Source organism: Nomascus leucogenys, chromosome 8 (genome assembly GCF_006542625.1).
Source record: "Nomascus leucogenys isolate Asia chromosome 8, Asia_NLE_v1, whole genome shotgun sequence".
NCBI lineage: Eukaryota > Metazoa > Chordata > Mammalia > Primates > Hylobatidae > Nomascus > Nomascus leucogenys.
The window spans coordinates 50,043,948-50,059,381 of NC_044388.1; the positions used below are offsets into that span (position 1 = coordinate 50,043,948).

General features: G+C 49.4%; 1 protein-coding gene across 3 annotated transcripts in view; it reads right to left on the reverse strand.

Annotated features, from left to right (window-relative positions):
• Nucleotides 1–15,434, reverse strand: part of GMDS (GDP-mannose 4,6-dehydratase) — a 682,863-nt gene that overhangs the window by 57,971 nt on the left and 609,458 nt on the right. The window contains exons 10-12 of one of the 3 annotated variants that reach the window (XR_004031331.1): nucleotides 5,476–5,967; nucleotides 4,812–4,880; nucleotides 4,559–4,582 (exon numbers count right to left, since the gene is read on the reverse strand). The exons of 1 other annotated variant lie outside the window; for it this stretch is intronic. Coding sequence is in view for 1 of the 2 variants with exons in the window: in XM_030817233.1 (XP_030673093.1) it covers nucleotides 4,520–4,582; nucleotides 4,812–4,880 (132 nt within the window). In the remaining variant the exon portion in view is untranslated. Of the gene's footprint in view, nucleotides 1–4,156; nucleotides 4,583–4,811; nucleotides 4,881–5,475; nucleotides 5,968–15,434 lie in introns of those variants that run through there. One more of the 3 variants, XM_030817233.1, reaches the window with a different exon arrangement.

Sequence of the window (15,434 nt, forward strand, 5' to 3'; positions counted from 1 at the left end):
TGGCACAACAGGAAAGCCTCGCCAGAAGGCCCTTCCCAGTCGGCTTCCTCGCCATAAAAAGCCAGACTCCAGCCGAGGTCCTGACCCCTTCCAAATATACATTCCCTTGCCCGCGGCCCGCCACTCCCGCCCGGGCCTCGGGCTGTGCAGCTTCCTCCTAGGCCTGCCCGGGCCCATGCCTCCCCCGAAGCGGCGGGAGTCGGTGCAGCCCCAACTTCTATTGCGTGTCCCAGTTCGCCAACCAGCTTTGCTCGCGTGCCGTTGGCCCCGAGGCTGCCGCGCCGGTCTCTGCGTGCGCCTGAGCGCACTGGAGCATTTGCGAGGCCAGGGCTGCTGACGGCGAGACGATACTTTGATGAACACGGTGCTTCAGTGCCGCCCCAGCTCTCCGCCCGAGCTGGAGGTTGGGGCGCGCTAAGCCGCAGCGCCTGGACAAGTGCGCGGGCCGGAGCCACCCAGGCTTGCACCCAGGGGCTTGCGGCCGGCGCATGCGCACGCGCGGTGGCGGGTCTGCAGGCCCAAAGGCCCGGCCCCTCCCTCAAAACCGGAGCGGGGAAGCCCAGGGGCTGAGAGCCTCGCCCCGGGTCGCAGGAACTGAGGAGCGCGGACGCGGGCAAGCTAGCTCTTACCACCTGCCGTCGGGGCTCCTCCCCGCAGCAGCGAAGGGGTCCCAGTGCCCGTGGCAGTGCACGCCCAAGCGGACACGCTGGCTCCCAAATTCAGAGATCAAAGGGGCAGCTGAGAACGGGGCGTCCGCTGTGTGTGACCCCTGACCGTGGAGGAAGGGCGGGAGCCGAGAGTAGGCGGTGGGGCTTGGGGTCAGGCCCCGGTCGTCGGCTCTCAGTAAAGGCGCTCTAGCCCGGGAAGGGGGTGAGGGTGGGTGGCCTGCCCCTGCCGTCGTAGTCATACCTGGGACGTTGAAATGGGCTTTGGGGATAGAGCTCACTCCCAGCGCGCCCCACAGGAGAAGCCCGCAGCTCAGGCCTGGGCCGTGCAGACCCCTGGGCGAGCTCGGGGGCCGAGGATAGCAACACGGCCCGAGGTCCAGTCGCGAGTAATAACCCCGACAGCACGGCCCCTCAAGACGTGTTCCGGGCACCGGGGGTGTGAGCGGGGAGGCCTCGGGCCTTGGGCCTGCTTGGCACGGGGCGGGGGCGCCTCCTGCAACTCCTGGAGATCAGGCCCAGACCCCGGGTGTTCTCAGGGGACACCGTGGACGGTGGACCAGTTCCTAGCACCGTTTTGTCCCCCATTGTCGCTGCTGCTTGTTAAAAGTATTAGCGACCCCCGTGATGACAATCCACAATTTTTGGAGGGTGCGGGTGGCATGTACGGACGTGAAGATCTCTTTGTAAGGCATGTCCACGCACACACAGGGACACTGATTTTGTAAAACCTAGATGGGCGCTGCCACCACCCCTCCATGCCACCCGCGTACCAGTCAAGGCTGCAGGTTGTAGAAAATACGTGGACGTGTGTGGGCTGCACCTTAAAACAGAATTCACCCGGTAGGCACTCCCAAATCCAAATAAAGTGCGTAGGGTGCTTTGAGACTTAGGGGGAGGGGTGTTAAAAAAGTTACTTGTAAACAATACGTTTAAGGTTATTTTCAAGCGAATGTTTAAAGTGTTGCCTGCTCCAAGCTCTAATAACACATTAGTGTTATAACAACACTCCTTGCATCTGCCAGGAGCCCTCCAACTGGCTGCCAGAGGTTCCACGAGGTTCGTGGTGGTTGGTGTAGGCGAAGGCTACTAAAAGGGGCGAAAAAGAACCCAAAGCCATGCATGTAGGGTTTGCTAGCGCCCACCCGCTCCTCGCCAGCGCCCGAGGCCAAGCGGACCCGGCCTTCCGAAGGAGCCATCTTGCGCGCAGCACCAGCGGCCCACGCCCTTTAGCACTCTCTTAAGGTCGCGCAGCCTGCACGGCTGAGCCTGAGCCTCTAAACAGCTGCAGAGGTGTGACAGGTTTATTATGCTGGGTCTAGCTCGCTCGTAATTCCTTAAAGACAAAGGGCAGCAGAGAGAGCCCGCGATGGGGCCTGGCCTGCGGGTCAGACAGCCGCTGGGAGGCCCAGGTTCCACGCACCTCCTGCACAAACTCGGGCAAGACTGCTTTGCCATGGTGTGTGAGTTTACCTGCAGGTTTAACTTTCTGAGTTTTTCCTTAAAAATATCAAGGTGGAAGACGTTTTATAACATTTGAAACAAACAGCCAAAGTTTGGCAGAGCAGGAAAAAATAAGTTTACTGAAATTTAATTGAGATCTAAGAAGAAACCTGTAATAAGAATTGTCTTGAAGGATGTCCAAATGAAATTCTCTTATAGCACAGAAAGATAAAAAATACCGAAGTAAATCTATTCTCCTTTTCTCCTTTTAAACACATACACCAGGAAACCAAATGAACTCCCGCTCCGTCCATTACTCAGGGTGCAGGAGCAGTGAGAAGGTTGCAACCAAAAATACTTTAGTTTCCTTCAAACATGGATGCTGCCATCCGTTTGGAGAAGTAGAATTCAACATCATGGCTCAACTGGAGTTGCATAAACCCCTGCCTAGAATCTCTCCTGATTCTAGGTGTCCAAACAAGCAACACTGAATTAAACAGGGCCATGGCAAGCCTGAGGGCCCCTGGAATAGTCTCTCCTGGGTGTGGGAAGGGGGGTTCCGGTGGTCAGAAGAGCGAGGGTGCCTGCCCATCAGGGTCAAGGCTAAGAGGAATGTGGCTCTTTGTGAGATTTGTTGGAGGATGTGTGTGACAGTGGGTTTGGGAGTTGGGTTTGCAAGTGTTTGTGAGAATGTGTGACTGTGAGATGGCATGTTTGTGGAGTGTATGTGCACTTGTGAATGGATGTGCATGGATGTTTGTGTTTGAGCCAATGTGTGAGTATGTATCTGTGTGTGTGCCCAGTATCCCGCCCAGGCTCAGAGGCCCGGCCTCCCAGCAACCATGTGTTTCCAATTAGCAGCATCCCGCCTGGGAGTGCAGAGAAGGCGAGTCCTGGGGCAGCTTCTGAGGAGCGGGTGGGCTAGCTCAGGCCCCCCAGTTCTGCTCCATTGAGGGCGAGGCCGCCTGGCCAACATGCTTTCACAGCGACTGGGCAGCCACACAAAGAGCCCTCTCTCCTGCGCCAGTCGGTGGAGACTCGGTCCTCCCCCAGATCATAAACCTGCCCGTGAAGACGTTCAGAAATAGTCTCCCCGCACTCACACACACATGTGCAAAGGCTGGAATTCCATTTGCTATAAAGTTTTATTTTATTTTGCTTGGAAGGGGAGTGAGGGGGAGAAGTGGTGTCCTGACCTAATTTGTTCTAGGGCAAAATACTGTATTTCACGTAGAGGTATACACCTGTACACGAATCCTTGCTTGCTGCCTGTGGGTGTCCTGCACATGTGTGCGTCAGCCTACCTGTAGCTGTACACCATACACAGCTCAGGAGCACACACCTGTGGTCTTACCCAGGCCACCTAAATGATGCACTCAACGAAACCAGATCCAGAGATCTGAGGCTGAGCCTTAAACCTTTGTATTATAACTTCAAATGAACGCTGATGTCGTTCAAGTGCATAGCACAATGTCTGGCATGTGTTAGGCCCTTAACATAAATGGCTGAATGAATACATTAAACTTAGATTTAAAAAGTGACCTAGTAGTAATAAGAAGAGGTTGGAAATAAGCTCTGTGTGAAAGATGCTAGACCACAAGGAAAGGCACAGGCTCAGCGACCTCTGGGTAACCTGGTGGCTTTGCCATGGAATGTTCCAGCAGTATTTGCTTACCTTCAAGTTTCTTCTTCTGACCCCCCTTTATTTCTCAAGCCTTCTTTTCAGATGGTGAGAGTCCTTGGGTTCTAATTATAGTCAGCAGAGACCAGCCAGGGTGTGAATTCCTCCCTCCTGCAGGAACTGGGTTTCCAGAGTGACTTGTCACCAGGAGGGGAAAGAAATGTCCCAGGCAAAGACTAAGGAGGAGGCTCCCGGAGCACCCCCGCCCCCCTTAGCCTTGCAGGAGTCCTCCCACCAAGAGCTTTCTCAAAACAGGGCAAGGCCTGACCACGGCGATCTCATTGCAAGGCCTGGATTGTGGGGTTGTTTGGGGACCCTTACCGCCGTGTTCATAACTTGGAGAAAACATCCACACCGACCCTGGAAATGCTACTTCACAGAAAGACCATTTTTAATATGAAAAGAGAAAAACAATTTGAAGGCCCCACAATTTGTTGTCTAACAACATAATTTCAAGTAAAGTGAATGTGATTAAAACATCTTGATTTCACAAAGCCATTCAGAGGAGGCTTCGACAAAAGCAAAGCGACCCAAACCCTGGAGGGTCACATCCCGGCTGCTACAAACCTCGGCGGGGCGGCCCCGCTCCTGCGGCAGGGACAGCGCAGCGGCAGCAGGGGCCGCAGGGGCCCCGCAGATTGGCACGCCCTTCCCCATCCCCACAGCGCGTCTGCACCGGCGACTCTACGGGGATTGTAGCCGGAGGGCGGGCCGGGCTCCGCGGCGCTGCTCAGGCATTGGGGTTTGTCCTCATGAGCTCCACGTCGGCGTGCACCATCTCCCTCACCAGCTCCTGCAACACAGGGGTGGGCGTGAGGGAGGAGCTTCTGCCACTCTCTCCTGGTGACACCCCACCCCGGGCGTCAGCCCCAGAGAGGCCTCCGCGTCCTCCTTCCAGCTCCCCCCACTTCTCCCGCACCCGCCCTCTGGGCTTTGGGCATCTCAGGCGCCCAACCCTGACCGCTGCCGCCCCGCAGCCCGGGGCCCCGCAGCGGGCAGCGTGCGCCCTAAGAGATACTCACATCGAAAGCGACCCGGGGCTTCCAGTTCAGCTTCTGTTTCGCTTTGGTGCAGTCGCCCTGCAGAAAGTCCTAGGGAAGAAGAGGTGGAGACGAAGCAGGCGTGGGTCGTGGTGGGGGGCAGCAGGTCCCGAGCCCCGGGAACTCCCTCCGCTCCCTCTGCGCGCACAAGCCTCCGGGTTTCCCCGCTTTCAGTCCCTGCTGCGCGCGTTCAGTCGCGGCTCTCGGCGCCGTAAATCACTAGGTCGCGGTTAAGAATGTGCTGTGCGGGCCCGTGAGGACCATGACAGCGATCCATCCCCAGCTACCTCCACCCCTCTTCTCCCCCAACGCGTCCCTTGGGCTCTTAATGCTTTTTTTTTTTTTTTTTTTTTAAACATGAAGTTGTCAGGGACGCTACTATGAGAACTGTTACGAATTACTGCACTTCTCCGGCTGGGAGGGAAGTGAGTAAATCACCAGGCGCCCCTCCCAGTTGCCCGTGTCCCTGCGCCGCTCAGCTCCTGCCGCAGGGCTGGCCGCGCCAAGCGCCCATCCTACCCAAAGCCACCAGCCCCGTGGGGAAGGGACTCGGGGTGTGGGGCGCGAGGTCCCAGGACTCGGGGACCCCTCTATCTCGGCGGGAGCGTGCGACCCTCTTTCTAATGCGGCCGTGGATGTTTCTTACCGGGCCGCAGCCAAGCGCGGTTCTTCCTGGGCGGTGGCTTTGGGCTTTTCGTACCCACAGTAAAGTCAGTTCACATCGCCTCCCGCACACACACGCGTTCATAAAACGAAACTGGAGTTTCACGAAGCAATACTTAGCCTTAGCGTCCAGGAACTCTGTAGACGGTCTATTCTATTCTACCCCTATTCTACTCGTTCGATTCTGTTCCTAAGAAAATGCTAATCTCGACCCACTTGTCCTTCTGCGATCCAGCACGGAGCTGCAGCCAGCAGCTCTGCAGGACCCCGCACTGAGCGCCACCGTCCCCTCTGGGAGTGCCTCCCTCCTTCCGCTTTCCCCAACTGCTCCACTCGAGGAAACAAGGGCATTTCATTTCCATCGACTTAAGAGGCTTCCTTGGAAGGAAGGCTGGCTAAAAGAAACCAGCGGAGAAGAACTTAATCCCGCTCTCAGCCCCTACTCACCAATGTCTTTGTTACAGCTCTGTGAAGACTGATTTACATGAAGACAGATGAGAATTTCAAGATGAATTACAAAATAGGAAAGAAGGAAGAAAGGAAAGGAGGAAAGGAGAAAGAGAGGAAGGAAAGGAGGGAAGAAAGAAAAAAGACTGAGATACATAATTGTTAGAAGTGAGATAAATATTTAGCTTTTCCACACACAAATGTACTCATCAAATAACAGATAAGATGTGATTCCTCGAAATAAACCGAATGCGAAGGCAGTATGAAAATAGCCGATCTTTAAAGGTGAGAAATACTCGATCATTCTATTTCAGCTACATACAAATTAAAGAACAGCCTAAAAGGAGTTTCATCGTGTGAAAGTAACAGTAAAGCTGCCACTGAAAGCCTTTCCTGCTTATTTTCTTCAGACTTCCCTGAAACTTGGCAGGTGGGGGAATTTGTTCTAGATTCATGATGGGAAAGGTCGGGAGGGCAGGGGTAGGACCTGCTTTGCCCTGGGTTTGGAGCTCACCTTCTCTGCTAAGCCTTCTAGAGCAGAGGCTGCCGGCGTCCTACTGAATGTCTGCACCGTGGGCTTGAAATGGGGCTGCAGCAGTACACGCACCGACTCTCACTCTCGTTCTCATCATCCATCACTACTTTTTCAAACGCTTTGCATTTCGCAATACACTAAAGTACCAGTTTCCTCCCCAGAGTGTTAATAATACTAAAACAAGTTATTTCTGCTGGCCCTAAAAGTCCATACACAGATTCTACAGGAAAAGTAGAATACAAAAAGTAGTAATTAGCAATTTAACATAGCGCTACAAGGAAACAGCAATATAAGCAGAAAAACAAAGTAATTTATTTTTCTTTCCCCTCCCTAAATAAACTTGTATATATTTCTACAGGCTTCTATTTTTCTATAAGCGTCACACAAAGATACTCATTCTTTTTCCCCAGAGGAAGCTGTGCAATGTGGAATCATGCAGCCCACTCCTCCCCTCTCTCAATCCTATAGCAGCTAGATGGTGTGGAGAAACATGGTTATTGTTTAATCACATCACACTGGCTGTAAATCAACCAGCACGGCATAGGATGCAATTCATGGCTGTGAACTCATAGTTAGCAAAACCCTAAAACCCAGTTTGGCTTCAAATAATCTTGGTAGGCTTGGGAAATGGAGCTTTGTATTGTAATTATGTTTCCTGTAGTTTTCTACAAGTAGCTCACAATATAAAAACAACCAGGGAACTACAATTAAGGAAAAAGAAAAATGGTTTTCAAAGGCTTAGAAACAGACATTGCTACCATACACTGTAAAAGTATTTCATTGAAACCAGAGATGCACCCAGTTAAACTTCTCAATTTAGTTTTGAGCCTAGCTCCAATACTGCAGTCTAGCTGCTTCCTTTAACCTTCTGCCAAGGTTCTGTCTCCCTGAAATTTAATTAGACCAAGAGACCTTGGGAAGAAAAAGGATGAGTTCCCCTCTGAACAAAACATCATCGGCTCTCTGTGCCAGCTGTTCCTAGGCTGACATCTGGACTGGGCAGTAAGCTTATGTTCCAATCAACTTTTAAGGACAGATTACAAGCATCCCAGCTTGTTTTACACTTAACTGTTCCTGAAGGAATTTCTTACTTCTTCCCACTGTGTCATTTATAGAAAAGATATAGTCAGTGGTTCATCCTGCAAGGTTCTAGGCACAGGACATACTTAAAGGGTGGCGTGGGGAGGGCCTGTGTGGGACAGTGCACACAGCTCTAGAGGGAGAGCAAGGATGTGGATTCCCTTCTTTAAATAAGGCTTCCTCTGGGCTGAGAAGGAATTAGGTGGTGGAAACTGCTCATACAACGGGGTCCAAACTGCTGTGCTCAGATACAGAACTGTGAGGAGTGAGAGGGGAGCGTGGGCCATGATACACGTTCCTTTAATCTTTACCTCCCTCTTAAAGATTTTTGAACTTCCACAAATCCCCTCCACTAGGGTATAATCAGCTCCTAAGGACCAGAGAGAAGAATAAGCTTATCTACTGCGCTCTTTTCTTCTTTTTTGACAGTTCGGTTCCTTCATTATACATACGCTTACAGCCTTAGTATGACAACGGGGGCAAAAGCTGAATTAAAGTGATGATTTTATGTACAGCTTCCCAAAAGGACTTCCACCAGTGCAACTGGGTGGTCTGGAGCTTTTCTTGAAAAAAGAGAAAATAAAGCTTCGAGAAAAATTTAAAGTATTTCTATGTGAATATGACATTTCCTGAACTCTGGCTTCTGGTGTCTTCACTGTTTTCATTGCTATTCCTTAGGTGAACTATACAGTTTCAATATGTAATTTATAATTGTCAAATTCAATTAGGTTTAACTGAGCATTTTACAGCAGCAAAACAGCAGGAGCAATGTCTCCGTCCACACGGCCCTTCAGATTTCTGACTCACGGACTGTGTGTATTCATTTGACCTTCGGGAGTTGTCCTTTAGCTGTATCATCCAGGCATACATTTACAGAGCTGCAAACAGCAGCATGGAGGAGGGCATGTTTGGCTGCAGCCATTTTTTAGGCTTTCCTGGCTTATGTTCTTGTTAAAGTGAACTGATAAAGAGCCAGACCAAATGCTGGAAAAGTCATTAAGCCCGTTTCTGAGCCCACAGTAGTTAACGCAAACTCCAGAAAAGGAGAGACCAGAGTGTGCCATTATCTTCTACCCTAACGACAGGTCCCTTTCCTCAGATCTCTTCCATCTAGATAACAACGCAGCTTTAAAATCACACTGGTTAGTTTTCATTCCTTCCCCCGATGTTATTTTGATCATTCTTTAACACATTCATTGCCTTTGATACTCCCACCTCCATACCACTTTCTCTAAAACCATTTTGGGGAATGCTGTTAAACAGATTGTATCACATAGGATGATTTTTTGAAGCTGACAGTCTCATTTCATTTTCTCCCCTTTTCACTGAGTTTGCTTTGGGAAAACCTTAATATTTAGTTCAAACTAGGCGTTGGATGCCACATTTCCTCAACAGGTCTGCTTATAAGGTTTGCAAAGAACATCTGTTTAGGTGGAGAAATATTCTAAGAGTATGAGATCTTTTGGCAGATTATTGTTGAATTTCTAATGTCCATCTTGGAAGAAATTGACTCTTGAGTGCTATAAATAGGAGAAGATGTATGGACGGGGATGTTAATAAGGAAAGCCGAGACTGATGAAAGCCTTCGCGAAATATCTTTAGGAATTTCAGATACAGAGCTGTGAGTGGTACTGAATATTCTTTTTTTTTTCCCTTCTACTTTTCTTAGAAAAGCAAAATTGAGGAATAGCTCAGGTTCCAAGGGAATAAAAGAATGCCAGTGAATTTGGTTCTTGATCCAACTTTCTGCTAGTGTAGAGTGAATGGGGAAGCTTGACTCTTGGGCTAATGTTTCTTTTTCAGAAAGGCAGAGCTGCTAAACAACAACAAAAAGCCTCAGGAAAAAGCTCTCAAGTCGCACAGAATATCCTAGTCAAGATTCCAGATAGTTGAGAATAAGACTGGGAAATAACAAAAAATGAATTCTGAAAGATCCCCCAGAAAATTTGCAATATACGACTTCTTGGGTATAGCTGGAAGCCTTACATGCTCACGAATTTATCCTTTGGTTTAATCCTTCCCAAAGAGGGAGCGAATGTCCGAGCAGTAAGACATGCTGTGGTGTTAACAGCGGTAATGAACATTCCCCCTCGGTTCCCTTACTGCTGTCTATCCACACAAACTGAAGTGGAAGTCAGACCTCTCCTTTAATGACAAGGGGCGATAAGAGAGGAGAAGAAAACAGCAGGTGGTCCTGTCTGCTCAGGAAGCGGACTCGGTGGGACTGTCCGTCAACAGAGGCTAACAGAATGCCGGCAGCGCTCAAACAATGCTCAGGCAGCCTCAGGGAAATGGAGTCAGTCAGCACTGGCCTGAGGAGGGTGCAGGCAGTGGAGAGGAAGTGGCAGAGGGAGGAGCAGGCCCTGCACCATCGCCTCGTCCGTAGCCACCCTTATGGAGGCTGCTGTGTGGCAATCAGCAATGGTGTAGACTTGGAATAAAACCACCACTGGACACTCCCACTGTCGCCACTGTCACCTCTGCTGGGAGCCTCCTTAGATGACTCAGGATGTGCGGTCCAGTCCTCCTGGAGGTGTCTAATGGGCACTTTAAAATCCTCTGACCACCCCTCTCGCTGATCCCACTTTTCTGATGGGATCTCAGTTGGTAGAATTTGTCATTTGGGATCAGCAGCTGTTAAGCACTACTAAACAAATGGAAAGAAATGCATCCATCCATATGCATGCCCCAGAAACCAGCGACAAAGTCCGGCTAGTACAGTAGAGCTTTCGTGGAAAGTAAATGAGAACACGGTCTTCATTATGTGCCTACTTGTCAATAAAGCTTAGGGTGGTAAAAAAAATTACAGGTGTTCACTTCATGAAAGGAGAACTTAATGGCATGTATAGTGCAACCTATATATAAATGGATCTTTTTTCATTTATATTTTAAAAATATGGTTGATATAGTTGACATAAAACAAGAAGTGTAGTTAGGCGAAAAAAGGGCTCTGTAAGCTACACAGACAACATAATTATTTAGGAGAAATACAGGATTTAAGCAAGTCAACTTCCTTTTAAACAAAGTTTTAAAACGTATTCTGGAGAAAGCCCTTCTAGCAGACATGCTGGAGATGTGTGGAGATGAGTGCAGCAGTCCTCTTTCCTCCATGGGATGAACCGCATGTGGTCTAGGCAGTTTATGCCACCCCAAAGCTTGTTCCTTTCCCAGACCAGGCGGTTGCCCTGGCCGCGTCCGCCTGCCCATTGGCTGCCTGGCCTTTGACTGGGACAGAGGAGCACGCCCCCCCCACCTCCTGAGTGGGTCCCAGCCCAGGAACATGCCCACTCTCTACCCTGTCCAGCCCTGTGCAACTTTGAGGCCTTCCCCGTTCAACCAGGCGGCAGTCTGAGCCAGCTGAGCAGAGGAAAGCACTTCTCAGAGGCTGCGCTGCGAAGCTTTTCGGGAGCTGCCTGCTCTCAGGTAGGTGTCTATGGTTTCTTTAAATGAAATAACCATATAAGACTTTGGGGATGTCATCTTGCATCATACATATTTACAAGGTGCTGTGTCTGTCTGTACCTGTTCTACATCTATAATTGCAATCGTGGAGTTAATTTTTTGTTAGCTTTATTTCTTGATCCCTGGTGCTTACAGTAGCATCAACCTGGGGAAAGCTAGATTAATCACTGTAACTAGAGCCCTCTTGGTTCCGGTTACTTCACTGATCTCCACTCTGACTAGCTGAGCTGGGGGGCGGCTGACTCATAGCTGTGATGCAGGGGTCATTTAATGAAAAGGAGATAAGGCTGTCAGTGACCTCAGCACTCCAGGCTTCAAAGCCAGCACCATCTTGGTCGGAAATTACTGGTTACTGTTAATAACTGGATCTAGGGTGTAAAGATTTATCCGTGCTGGAAGGAGGTGGCAAAACCCCGAGGACAGGAGATAAAGCGCCTTTGAGTGGACCGATTAGGGACTCTTGTGACATCGCTGGCAAGTGGCACCCTGGATACAAGAGGCAGGCTGCTGTGCTCTTGCCACTTAGGGCTTTCTACCCTCAAAGCGCTTTATAGACATCAGCTAATTAAACCACAAAACAATCACATCCAAAATGCAACTTAAGAGGTTTTGTATCTGTTGCAGGTGGCCTCTTTCCTAGAGATGAAAGTTCTGTGCAAAGCAAAGTATCTCGGAGGTAAAAGCTAAAGTACTTGTCATCTGGCTTATCTTTACCCTGAACCTTCTCATCTAGGAATGCCTACCTAGGCCACAGGGGATCCTGAATTGCATAAGAGGAAGGTAATTGTCCTTGCTTCCTTCTAGTTTGTTAGGAAATCTACCCACCTCTTAGAAATGCCCCCCCCACCGCCCCACTGCTTCGGACATGAGTACTACACAGTACAATATCGATGGGATTTTTTTCCTTTATGTTTTTTCTCAATGTATACAGTATATTAAGTCCTCCAATTCAACACACCTCACTTCAATAATCCTTCCTTCCTTCCTCCCTCCCTCCCCTTCCTCCTTCTCCCCAATCCAAATATAAATAACATAACAGGGTCATTCAAACAGGGTCTATCAAACATATACCCACAGGCTCCTCCAAATATTCATTCCCTCAGCCACTTCTTAAGAAACTCAAGGCCTAGCCAAACACCTGACCACATCCAGATTCTTGCTTTTTGGCCATTTCTCTGGGGACTTTTATATTGGAGAAAAGATTAAGACAATTACTATGATATTTGTTAGCCAATTTTTGGAGAGGTATGGAGAGGAGATGAGCATGATGGCGACTCTTTAGGTTTACTGTAATTCTATTATCACCCATTTGGCCACCCATCGTCACAGGAAGGCTAACAGGGTTTTGTCAGGTGTCTATACTACATGGTCACCTGGCACTCCTTCTTTACATCTTCATGAGAGGAACAAAGTCCTTTACCGAAATGCATCTGCAGAGGTATTTCAGCCAAGCCAAGTACTTGAGAATGTCACAAAGTCATCTAGTGGTCAGGTTCTGCTGATTCCTAGTCCAGCAGTCACAACACTCAATAGGACAAAAACCCTCTGTAGAATGTGTTGTAAGCAATACACTTTACACACATTAATTTGAGTGGCAAAGAGGTCTCTAAGTAATAGATGGTATCAATACACAGAAATACCAACTTAATGCTGGATGGAAACTGACACAGAAGAGTCCATATTGTACATATTGTATGATTTGCTGTATGTGAGGTCCCAGAAGAGGCATCCATGGTTATAGAAGAGAGACTGGAGGACAGGGGAGGAGTACTCACTGGGAAGGTTCACCAAAGAACTTTCTGGAGTGATGCAATGCTCCTTATATGAATAGGAGTGTCAGTTACATGAGTGTGTGCATTTGTCAGAACAAACTGTGCATTTCACAGTATATGGATTTTATCTCAATACAAACATTTGGCCAGGTGTGATAGCTCATGCCTGTAATCCCAGTGCTTTGAGAGGCTGAGGTAGGAGGATTGCTTGAGGCCAGAAGTTTGAGGCCAGCCTGGGCAATATGGCAGGACCCTATCTCTATAAAAAACTTTAAAAAATTAGCTGGGTGTGGTGGCACTTGCCTGTGGTCCCAGCTACTTGGGAGGCTGAGGTGGGAGGACTGCTTGAGCCCAGGAGTTTGAGGCTACAGTGAGCTATGATTACACCACTGTACTCTAGCCTAGGTGACAGAATGAGACCTTGCCTCTAAAAGAAGAAAAATTCTTAGGCACAACCAACATGGAGACATTGCTGGAGAGACCTGGAATCATAACGTGGCTCAACCACTTAACTCTTTCTTAATAACTGTGAGATTCAGGTTTTAAATCTGTCAAATGGGGCAGCAAGGCTTGCAAAGTTGTTTTGAGAATTCAAAATTGCACAAGAAAAGCAGCTAGAACCATTTCTAATTCATCCTATACAGGCTTTCCATTGAGGCTATTATTTATCACTAAAATGTAGGAAAAACATTCTTTTAATTTCTTGTAGTAACATCATGGATGAAGATGTAATATTTTTAAGTGGGGTGTTTTATAGTTTTTCTTTGATACTTACATGCAACTTTTACCCTGCACCCCAAACCTTCCTCTAATTTTAGATAATCATTTTCTGAATAGCTGTAACAGAGTGCAGAAGATTTTGTACTCTGCTGTCCCTCAATTTCCGCAAACATTTCACAGTCTCTTGCTTGCTCGTTGCCACATATTTACTGCTTTAGGCCTTGGGGAAGCAAACATGGACAAGAGAAGGCCACGGCTGTCATGAAGCCCATGTTCTAGGGGTTGACAGCACAAGAGTTTGTGGAGACCTGAGTTTCGGCTGATGGGAGCGTGAGGGAACGACTGCAGAGGGGCCTGGCTTGTTGGGAGGGCGGGAGGGCACTCTGTACGGGCTGGGTGGGCAAGGCCTTCCACAGACATCACTGGATCAGAGACCTGCACAATGTGCAGGGGCCGGTCACGGAAAGATCTGGGGTGTGAGGGTCTCCTGGGGACACTGCAGGTAAAAAGGCCATAAGGGAACCCCGGAGAGAAGGCTGCTGTGACTGGGCATGGGGAGTGAGGGGGAAAGGAGTCCATGACCACGAGGCTGGAAGGGACACAGAGGCAGGCACTGTTGGCCTCCCGGGTGGCTTCTGCCACGGAGCCCAGGCCTTTCCCAGCAAAGCCACGTGGTTGCGAGGCTCTGCTGTCTAGTCACAGTGACTGCCTTGGAGCACCTGCAGCCTGCAGGCTGTGGCTGGAGGTTGGAAAGCTGGCTACCTCAACTGGATGGAGTTTACAAGTCTGACTTTCTGGTGCCAATCTTTGAAAGTATGGAACTGACTATAAACTGACATTTAGCTATGTGTCTTTTTAAAAAGGTGGACGAGTCATTCTTGCCCTGCATGGCCCAACTCTAATACATAATCCCTCTTCCCCTGGAAACTCTGCCACTCTTTCATGTGCTTGGGCCACCTAACCTTAAAGCACCTGGTGACTCAGGTGCAGGCCACTGCAGCGGGACTGCACCCAGCTGGCCCTGAAAGACATGGAGACTAGGGAGTCACCTGGCCATGCTATTCCAGCAGTCACCTGGCCATGCTATTCCAGCACCTGCGAGGGTGTGCCGTGAAAGGGCTGTCCCTCTTCTGGCCAAATGAGGACATGCTCAGCCTCTGAGGGCTACTGAGATGCCGCTCCACCCTTCATTTCCTCCTGCCTGCAGTGAAGCTGTGACGCTGAGCTCCCCTTGTTTGTTAAAGGCCTTCTCCTTTCCGAGTAGCTCTCAAGACGATGAGGCACAGCACTGAAACTTGCCTGGGTTTTGAAAACATTTTTACCATTCTCTTGTGTGTATGTGTCTTTCTCTCTGTCTCTCTCTGGGTGTGTCTCTCTGTGTCCATGTGTACTGTGTAAAAGTCCACTCATTTACAGTGAGAACCCACTCAGTTTGAACTCCATCCTTTACTGGCCCAGCACATCCAATATGGAGTCTGGGCTTTGCTCAGAGCCATAGTGGGGTTTCAAGTGCTGGGGGCATATGCTGCGATGGATGAGTTCAAAGATGCCTGCAGATGCTGCCCTGTGGGTTAGAAAGAGGGGCAAGAGCGGGGAGAGACCAGCTAAGAGACTCCAGCCACAGATGTGGTGAGACACGATGGTGGCCTGGACACGAGGGGTGGGGAGGGGACATAGCGAGGGAAAGGCATGGGTGAACTTGAGATGATCTTGGAGAAAGGGCAGAAAAGGCCTCCCTGGGGTTGCAGGCGGTGGTGAGGGAAAGAGGATTGACAGAGAATTCCTAGGATTTTCGTTTGAATGACAACCTTTTTATTGCTTTCAAAGACATTCTATAAATCAACAATGCCAGGAAGTTCTCCTGGTGGAGTCTGCGTGTGCCTCCCATCACAGCCCTGCCAGCATTACGTATCATCTCCTTTTTCA